The 10,172-nt window shown below is 38.3% G+C and overlaps 1 protein-coding gene across 3 annotated transcripts; it reads right to left on the bottom strand.

The window, feature by feature from the left end:
* Positions 1 to 27: 27 nt before the first annotated feature.
* plxdc2a (plexin domain containing 2a) lies at positions 28 to 9,560 on the bottom strand. 3 transcript variants are annotated; one of them, XM_071492885.1, is made up of 16 exons: positions 8,846 to 9,560; positions 8,229 to 8,299; positions 7,642 to 7,995; positions 6,836 to 7,062; positions 6,087 to 6,230; positions 5,694 to 5,763; positions 5,177 to 5,299; positions 4,938 to 5,053; positions 4,765 to 4,864; positions 4,563 to 4,658; positions 4,128 to 4,209; positions 3,236 to 3,296; positions 2,915 to 3,143; positions 2,350 to 2,385; positions 1,642 to 1,799; positions 28 to 599 (listed from the first exon to the last, which is right to left on the bottom strand). In XM_071492885.1, the coding sequence occupies exons 4-16, from the start codon at positions 6,869 to 6,871 to the stop codon at positions 384 to 386; spliced, it is 1,467 nt and encodes a 488-aa protein (XP_071348986.1). In that variant the 5' UTR covers positions 6,872 to 7,062; positions 7,642 to 7,995; positions 8,229 to 8,299; positions 8,846 to 9,560; the 3' UTR covers positions 28 to 383. The 3 variants fall into 3 exon arrangements, with proteins under 3 accessions (XP_071348986.1, XP_071348987.1, XP_071348985.1); XM_071492886.1 differs by lacking the exon at positions 8,229 to 8,299; XM_071492884.1 differs by lacking the exons at positions 7,642 to 7,995; positions 8,229 to 8,299 and having other exon boundaries at positions 8,846 to 9,552.
* Positions 9,561 to 10,172: the final 612 nt, after the last annotated feature.

Genomic DNA, 10,172 nt, shown 5'->3' with positions numbered 1-10,172 from the left:
GGGAACGAAAAATATCGGCTGTCTTTGAGAGAAATCCTCTCAAAACAAACATTCTGCAGTGCCACACAGAGCAAGAGGTGACTCTGCAGTAAACGAGTGAATGACCTGAGCAAAGAAAAAACAAGTTTTCATCCAAGTATCCTTAATGCATTAAAACAGTTGTACGGCTCACCAAGCAAATGTAAACATGAAGCCAAACTGTTGCATACAATCTGTCAGAGGTTTGTCGTTTTCCCTCTTTGAATGCTCGAATTCTGTCCTTAAAGTGAATTAGAGCAACAGCTACGGTAAATTGAAAAATGTATCTGCATTCAAAGAAGGAATGCTAACTCACATAGAGAACCAGCTCTGTCCCCAAAGCCTTCTGGGATATGTAGTTTTGGTCAGGAGCTCTCTGAGAATAGGAAGCGCTCTCTTTGATCAGGAACTATGAATCCTTCTTTCTGTTCACTCTCTCTTCTGTCTGTCATGACAAAAGACTGTTTGGGGTCAATGACCACTGTGCTGTCTTTGTCCTGACCTGGAGCCTCCACCTCAGCATATGAAGGGCGACCAGACCCCCGCCTGAACTTCATGATTGGCCAGTGGGTCGGCCGCCGCTGTGGGGGGTAAAAAAAAAAAAATAATAATAATCAGAAAATGAATACACAAGTGAATAAAAAAAACTGGATATAGCATAAAGAAAACAAACTATTCTCCAATTAATAGAAATAATTGATTACTGATCTGTATTGGTAAAAATAAGTTTATCAATTTTCCTGCAGTCAGTAGTGCTCACCCACAGAGGCTCGTAAAAGGTCATACATATACCCAATATGTATATACAATTTAATGTAATCCAATAGCATTTTTCTGTCAAAGTCTACTTGTATGATGTTCAGTTTTTGTTGACACTATCAGATTGAGGGTTTCTTTTAGCATTCTGCCCCTGTCATGTATATATACAGGCAGGACAAAAAAAATTAACATTTAAATATAGTGTAGTTCAGTACACTGCCACTTTTAGCTATGACCTTAACAATAAACATAATTGAATTTTCACATTTCCACCAATAACTGAACACTTTTGAATGTCATAAAGGCAGAATTTATGGCAGAGCTGTTGTATTTAGCAGTTTCATTGGAAAGATATCCAAAAATGTAAATACAAATATTTCCACCTAAATTACACAGAAATGTGTTAGAAATCGATGAGCTTCAGTGAAGCTCTGGGACGCTGATCAAAATGTGCAGGACATGGTCAGTTGATGTGTTACGAGGACCAACTTTTGATCTTTAGCCTCACTGCTTGCTAGGCAAAAAATAAATCTAGATAAATGGTCACAATTATCTCTTTTCCATCAAGACAGTGCCGGTGTGGAGTCAGTTCTGCCTTGGTGCCCCATAACCTAACGTGCGTAGTCAGTAGTTTTTTGGATGGAAATGTGTAGAACCAGTTCTAGATTAGCCACCATGTTGATGGAAAAGGGCTATCTGATGGATTGCTTATCCTAATGAATTAATAATTAAAGTACCTGCATGTGATTTTAATTGCACAGGGACCTGTAAAATCCAAATTAATAATACTTATAACTTCAGGACTTCAGTTGTTCCAAATGGTTACGACCAAGGTAGACAGCAGCGTTGCGTTGTGTTACTGACCTCCATGAAGAAGAGGCTGGCACTGGAGGTGGGGTGGTTGTACACATAAAGGGACAAGAGGACAGCTGCTGCCATGACAACCATCACCATGACGATGCCTGCCAGGAGACCGATCTGCAGCCGCTCATCACTCTCTGCTGTGTCCTCCTTGTCTCCTGCTGTACAGAGGTGAGGGTGACACTATACATTAGGCACGTGCAAATATAATGCTGACAGTTGTATTGAAAAGTTTCATGTACCAATGAGTTAATACATCGTTGCAGCTCAATGCACTGCAACTGACAAAAACAATCAAGTACAGGAACACAGAATTGACAAAACCAAGTTAAAAAACTGAACACACCATAAAACACAAATTGTTGCCTTGGTTCATCGAGTTAGTCTGTAACTTAGTTTGATACACACTATGTTAGCCTGTACACTACATACTCTACAGCTGTGTTTCCCACAGAATTAGATGGTTTTCCAGCCCACCAATGAACCTGGTGCTCCTGATGGCCTGTCCGACTATGACAGATGGGTGTGTTGTCAATGTGTTTGTGTGTGAGAGAAAAAGAGGGAAGAAGCAGTTGCAAATAAAAAATAGATATATGGCCGTTTGCCATAAATGTATGGGAAACTATATATATGGGAGACTATATTATTAAATTGCTCACTGTATACACATTTGTAATTGAACTGGTTAAAAAAAAACAAAAAAAAACTTACATGCTTCGTTGATGTGCAAGGAGATCTTTGCGTCATCTAGAAAACGAAACATGACATTCAGTATGATAGTTTGTCTAGTAGGAAAAAAATTCTCTCACAATTACAAGAGAATGTCCAAGATTTTTGAAGATCTTTTGGGGAAAAATTCATTTTATTTTCAGTTCAATTAAACTCTTTTTTTTCTAGTTAAGTAAAATAACTGCTGTACTTGTGTTTGAATAAGACATTGTAGTCCTTTCATGTTATAAACAATAGCTTCTCCAGCCAAAGATAATAGCCCTCCCATTTTCTGACCCAACCAGGCCACAGAGTGATACATGTATATTGAGTCATCCTTCAGTAGCTGAGGACACTATGCAGTATTTAACATGGCGCTGTATACGCTTAGCTATGAGCTAACAGAGGCCTGGGAAATAGCTGACCACTTGACCCTCACACTGTCAGACCTTACAGAACACACTGGGTGTGGATACTGTGCAACCGACAACAAACATTAATTTTGTTGTCCTGCCCTGAGCTGTAATCTGTTCACTACAGATGACTTGAAAAGCATTTGTCAGTTTACCTTCTCCCGGTTTGCTGGTAGGAGGCTGTGGTGTTGATATTATTCTTCTGCTTGTACTACTTTGTGTTGAGGGGTCGGTGACGATGGATGTCCTGCTGAGAGGGGTGGAGGTCATGCTGGAGGTCCTCTGCTGCACTGTGGTCGCCGTAACAGGAGTGGTTGTATGCGTCAGCTGGCGGGATGTGGTGTTTGTGACGTCTGTTATCCGGAGACACCGGGGATCCCGTCTCTAGAAAAACAAACATCAGTGTCATCTTTTGTACAAAAGAACAAGAATGTGATTGAGTTCTCTCTTAGTTACTGAAATGCAAAAATAAGAACCTCCTCTGGACAGCCGAGGTCAACCCAGTCCTGCCGGTTACGATCAAAGCCACTGGAGCATCTGAGAAAGGGAGTAAATATTATTAATGCATTGAGAGTATGGAGAGCTTTAATCACAACTTTATGTTTTATTGACAAACATAAACGATGCTGCATTGATGAGGTGCTTGATCCAAGTATGAAGTATTTGAGGGACAGGTTTTTCCACAAACAAATTTTATTTCAAAGACTTAGAGGCTGATGACTTTGTATTTACCAGGAGATGTTTAAATAAAATTAAACTGATCTGAATAAAGGTGTGGACAACAATCACTTATACTGTAATCATTTTTATACTCCTACAATAGAAGATGGGCAGCATGTAAAAAAAGAAACGTTGCTAAAATGTTATAGTCCAAACGCATAACCCTTACCTGTATATGTATCAAAAAATACATTATGCATTAAATGTTACTGCAGGTGATGCCATGCAACTTTTGTATATTTGAAGTACTCTTCTGAAATCAGTTTTGATATCATACTCAAATAACTCAGTTGTGACAAAACAATCATCTTATACAGTACAATTTTTTTTTTTACTGAACCCCAAAAGTCATGTTATTTTACATTTCAGTTTTATCATGTTGCCAAATTCTTTTAGGAGTTGTTGTCAAAATGTCACCTTTAGGAGGCACTATAGCAAGACAGCAAATTTGATTTGCCATAACTTAGAATATTGCACAATTAATTCTTGAACAAAGACCAAATATAGAAGTATTCATTATATTGTAGCTGCCCTCAGCCATGACGGTTCATCTGTGTATTATAAACATTTACCTATTATTAAATTACATTTTGAGGAATGTACAGCCTTCTCAGTGGTATGCACTCTCTGCATGCTTTTCCAGTTTACCTTTGTAGCCGACTGCACCAGCTGCAGTTAAAGCCGATCTGAGAAGTGACACATGGACCACAGCTGGAGAACTGGAGACATGCTGAGAATAAGGAAAAGTGAAGAGTCAGTGGGAAGAGCCAGCTTTGGCTTGTGAAAATAAAACCTGAATGCATTCTGACAGAATGTCTTGCAGGGTAGAGCTAACGGCAACAGCTACTATTATCAGTTTCTATACACTAGTTTTACAAAGTTAATTATTTTTTATTTTTTTTTTTTTTTACAATTTGACTGTCTCTCTTGACTGTGTAAAATATAGATTTTTAAAATAGGTATACCAATGAATGAAATAAATGGAGCTTAGATGAATATGCATGAGCAGGGGAAGTGCGCACAAATGATATGTTTTGCCATTTAGCATCACCTCCCTGTATGCTTTTAAGTGGATCAACTTACTAGGGAGAGGGAGCATCTCCACAGCTGTAGAGTTGGAGATTTTGGACTTGAGGATGTCGACTTTGTGATACTCATAGATGGTTCTCCTCCGAACATCTGGAGCATGTCAGAAAAGATGTGATGTCAATTATTGGTGGCATTTGAAATTTTGTTGAATAAGTTGGCTGCTAAAAAGATTTTATAGAACAAATCCGCCACTTACTGGGGATCTGCTGTATCTCATGAAGCACTACAAAAGCATCCGATAAGCCCACTTTGACAGGATGATTCTCGGTGCTGATCTCGCTGATGTCAATCGGAATCTGTGGAAGATAAAGAGCTGATTAAACTAATTCTGCATTAAAACAGGACCACAAAGAAGAGAAGAAAAGTCACCTCTTTGTATGCGAAGACAATCCGTCCATCGCTGTGCAGAACGGCCTGGAATGTGAATGTTCCCAGACTGACGTCCTGGAGGTGGATCTGGTTCCACTGAACCACCAGTGCAGTTCCTCAAGGGCAGACATGAAAACACATGCACAACCACACACAGAGATTTAGTAAACATATTGAACACATAAGACCCACAAAAGAAAAATCACAATTGTCAGTAAAATTATGGTAAAAATTCTTACCATTATCAAAATAAAACACAGTTGAGTTTTCGGACAGGCTTGGGTCAAAATCTGCCATCAGGGGGGCGATGTACTGAGTGGCTGTGAGCATCCGGTGGATTATATCTCCAGTGTAAATGAAACCTGGAAGAGACAAACATGCAGAGGTTGCCAACAATCGTTTGTAGGAAAGCAGGGAGACAGTCACAATTTTTTTCAGATTTCCCACTACTTCTACCACTTCTACCACTACTACTACTACTACTTCACTCATAGTAATTTCACTTCTTTTTCTGTGGCTGGTTTGTGGAGATTAATTTCTGCTGTTGTTTGAAACAGATTCTCAACTTCAGTTTTTTGTAGAAGCAGGCTGCTTTATGAAAGGGAAATAGTTAAAGATATAATAAAATTCACTCAAAATCCATATCATGTAGCTATACACAGCATGTAGCTCAAAATAGGACAATCTCAAACTTCTTCTGAAAAAATACTCAGCCTTATTATTTTGAGCTATGAGACAAGACTTCGTGTGACTGACCTCCAGTTGCCACTGTGATTTCTTTTAGTATATGTCCATAGAAAGGAAAATCGAAGGAAAGATTCACTCTCTGGAAGCAAACATAAGCAAAGTGCAATATCAACTGTATGTTAAATGTTGTCAACAACCACTTTTAACATACACCAACAATGTAAACATGTAAAATACAGCTTTACTGCAACTAAGTGAGAGTTAACTCATTTTTTCCTGCTCTTTGATGCATGTCACTCCAAGTCCATAATACAATCAGTGTTCAACAATTGTAATGCACTGACAAACAATTCTTATTCAAGTATGCCCAAGTAAATTCATGTTTAATGTGAGTTACCTTCTAAATATCCCTCCAGCTTGGGTTCAATTTGTGTAAACCACCATTTGTACCATGTTTCATACCTCAGCCTGTCTGTGGGTGCTGGACAAGAAGCCACGGCCCTTCCACTCATCTTCCTCCATCTCGTCGATGTTCACCCACAGCTCTTTACTGGCGGCATCTCCAGGACTATAGATTTTAGATGTGTAGTAGGCGTGATCAATGTCCTGTTGAAAAACATGGGTATGGTTATTTAAGTCCTTTAATCAGACCTTTAATTATTCCCACCAGTCTCTCTTTTTTACCTGGTAGTCTCCAAATGTACACTCGATTCATAGTAGATTCCAGAGATGTATTATATTTTACAATGTCATATACAGTATATACAGTCATTAGCCTATCATCCAAAACACATTACTTTTCAGAATATTAACTTTTAGCCATACTTAATTGTGTTTATAGCAGCAGGCAGCAGGCATACATAAATTGTATTTTAACTAATAATAATTTAATATTATAACTAATATTTTCTCAAGAGTTTGAAAGAATATTTTAATACATCTGAGACTTCATAATCCATAAACTATTTTGGAGCGGATGTAACAACTCTTTTCTTTTCTGAAAATAAGATTATGTCCTTATTTTTAATTTTCTTCCATGAGTTGTGAAAATCAGTAGCATATGCCGAATTTAATTTAAAATTAATTAAAATTGTATTTTTTCTGTTTATTATAGTCTAACTCTTTCCAACAACTGTTATATCCCAAATGATGTCCCTGACTAACACCACTGACTTTTTTCTGTTTTCCTACATCGAATAAAGTAAACTCACCACAATTTGTGTAGAATTGTCATGTCCCTCCTCCATAAGCAGGTCTGGATCCAACTCCTCTGGTTGGTGTTGGTCTCTGTAGTGGTCCCTCTTATTCGCAGCCCAGCCAGGGGCCCCAGACCTGGGCCTGGACGCCCACCTCCTCTCCCTGGGCTTGTGACTCTCGACGTTTACATGCAGCTTTCCCTCTGGAGAAGGCAGCCCCTGCGTGTCAGTGCGGTAGACTCCTGAGGAATCAAAGATGAGGGAGAGGGAGATAAGTTGCTGTCGTGATCACATTGTTGCATTAATGTGTCTTTTTTTAACCACTAAGATAAGATCAATATCATACCAACAATAAAATTAAAATGTCAGAGATCTGAGCTGATGATAATGAAGCAATACATGCAAAACTAGGTTCAACGCATTCAACAGAGAATTTGTTTTGATCATACAAATAAAAAAAGGAATAAAAATAAAAATACATGACTCAAAACTAGTTAAGTTCCTTAACACTCAGATCCAAAATAAATCTCTAAAATTTAAATAATAGATTCTCATATAAAAAAGTAAAAAGCACAAAACACGTGATTTTTTTTAAGCAACACTGGCAAATATTTTCTTGCTCCAGTTTCTCAAATAGGAATTTGCCACTTTTCTCTGTTTCGCATCACTGTAATGTAGCAATCTGTAACAAAAAACAAGCTATTTGGCAAAAAAAATAAAATAAAATAAAACAAAATAAATAAATAACTTGCATATAATACTGTTAGTTGGGAATAAAGATGGAAAACTGTATGTCAATGAATGTTAGATGTGCAAAATACCTCCTTGAACATCTGAAACATCAGCAGACTGAATCCTGCATCTCCTCACAAGCAACAGAACACGAACAATTCCTCATCATGCGCCATGTGGCAAACATGTGCAGTCATTCCCGGCATCATTCTGCCCCACCAGTGACAACAGTACGTCCTCACTTCTCTCTTCACAGCAGAGGGTGAAAGCATGCTTCACATTCTTCACACCAGCAGGTCCGGGACCAGCCATGTGAGGCCGGGCAGCAGTGGGTGTTTTGTCTATATTTCTGTCACAGGGTGGCCCTGTGGCTCCAGAGGCCTCACAGCCCCTCCACCTTTGCACTGATGTGACGTGGGCATACTACATAATCTCTGGTGGCGCTGATGTCAACAAGACAGAGCAGTTTTATTGGTAACAAAGGATCATAGCTGTATCAACACATGTAATGAGGGCTACTGTCACTGAGGGGCTGCTACTGTGTAAGACTTTTATCTTGAAGTTGAACACAGCTCACAAACTACGGTTCAAGCACAGTCCTCTGTCCTCTGCTCCTTTAAAATAAACCAGATGTTCCACAGAAAATAGAAAAGCACAAATACAACAAGCAACACACCTGCACCTCATTACACCTTTAATTATGAGTCTCCATCAGCTCCCTCAGAATAAAAATCCTCCACCTGCTGGCTGGATGTAGAGACACTGACAAAACATTTCTCCACAGATACAACAGGTTAACATTTATACTTTTTTCCCCCTTGTATAGAAGGTTTAAGTAAGAATTTGTAATTATTTCAAATGATACTAAGTTACACTGATTAATGTCCCACTTTAGTCTAAATGCTAAGCTAAGAATATGTGATTCCTCGCTGAAGAAAATGTCCCAATACTCTCTTTAATTGGCACGTCAATCAAAAAATATTGATCTCAGCAATTAGGAAAACACATTTTAATCATCATCATTATTGCTATAACAAGTAAACATAATATACTAAAATATGGAGCCATGAAATGTCATGAAAATGACCAAAAAAAAAAAAAACTTAAACAGTGGACCCCTGCACTAAAAGCATAAAATGACGCAGTAAAATTACAGGAGCTCGTTGTTAGAATCAGGTCAATCCAGATTATATTTTCCAAAAACAACCTGATGTGATTAAGTAACGATAATATTTCTCTATGCAGGTACACATGTACATATACAGCTGTACTGGGGTGCGTTTCATGACTCACCACTGGCAGACTTCAGCTTCATGAAGCTTGTTTGAAACTGGACAACAATGACCAGCCCTGTAATGAGATGGACCGTCTTGGTCACGGCCACCGCCATCCTCCCTGGTGTGTGAATGCTCGTGTAAACTACATGAAACTGTCCGCAAACCCAGCTGCGCCAGCTCCGCCTTCACCGGAGTGAAACGCTGCTTGTGATGAGAGCCAGTACCTGTGGAAACGTTGCCTTCACGTACTGTCGTAATTACCAAAGATCCCGAAGACAGGATGCCAGCGCATTCAATTAAACGGGAACGCCTCTTACATTGCATTACATTGTCTATTCTTTTTGCAGAAATCAAAGGCAGATCTATCAATTAATGTGAGGTCTAATACATATTTACATACCTACGATTTTATTTGTAAAAAAAAAATAAATAAATAAGACCAACAAATTTTACCACAATAATCCACTCGGAATCAAGACTTTCAAAGGCTCCTACTGCGTATATTGTACACACGAAATAAATACATCAGAGTAAAATCGTCGCTGATTAAGTATAACATGGAATTTAGTGTGGTTATTCTACCTCAATGTTTGGTCCAGAAGATTACCAGAAGCAAGTGAAGGCCGCAGAAGTCCCAGATGTAATTGCAGCTTTTCCCGCTGGATGTCGCTGGATCACGCACAATAACACCTCAGTGCCATGATTTACAGTCCAGCACACTTGCTTAAAGAATTTCCAATATTGTTGTGACAGCATGGACAAAAAGTGAGCTACAGAATAAAAATAAAAATACACAATAAACCTGTGACAGTACTCAGATCTTTTCCTTAACTTTAAGTAACAGTACCACAGTGGAGAAACAGTTACAAGTAAAGGTCCTGCAATCAAAAATCTTGCTTAAGTACGAAAGTAGCACCAAAATCAAAAAAATACTTACCATGCAGAAGGGCCCATGTAAAAAAATGTGTATTATTAGCTGATAATTACTGATGCATTAATGTGTATAGCAATTATATGTTGCTGTTAGAAGGTGATTATTTTAAGTAATATATGCACAACTAGGTAGCTTTTAAATTTCCCCACAGGGATCAATTACGTCTCATCTAAAAATATCATTTATACATTATTTGTTGTTCATATTTTCTAATATTAATCTGAATCTACAAAGTAACTAAAGTTAGCAAATCAATGCCGTGTAGTATCAAGAACAATATTTGCTTTTGTAGTGGAGTACAAGTATAAAGCAGCATGAAATGAAAATAATCAAGTAAGGTACAAGTACCTCAAAACTGTACTGAAATACAGTACTTGGGTAAATGTACTTAGTTACTTTCCACCACTGG

Source organism: Trachinotus anak, unplaced genomic scaffold (assembly GCF_046630095.1).
Source record: "Trachinotus anak isolate AG129_WGS33_773 ecotype Australia unplaced genomic scaffold, CSIRO_AGI_Tana_v1 ptg000012l, whole genome shotgun sequence".
NCBI lineage: Eukaryota > Metazoa > Chordata > Actinopteri > Carangiformes > Carangidae > Trachinotus > Trachinotus anak.
Note: the sequence above shows the minus strand (reverse complement) of the source record. Positions and strands in the feature narration are given on the sequence as shown.

Bases quoted from the DNA above. Each gene is read 5' to 3' on its own strand.
- plxdc2a (XM_071492884.1), bottom strand. From the start codon at position 8,942: ATGGCGGTGGCCGTGACCAAGACGGTCCATCTCATTACAGGGCTGGTC. The intron at 1,800-2,349 runs GTAAGTTTTTTT...ACCTCTGTACAG, and splicing joins CTTGCACATCAACGAAGCAT to CAGGAGACAAGGAGGACACA. The intron at 600-1,641 runs GTCAGTAACACA...TACCCCCCACAG, and splicing joins CCAGCCTCTTCTTCATGGAG to CGGCGGCCGACCCACTGGCC.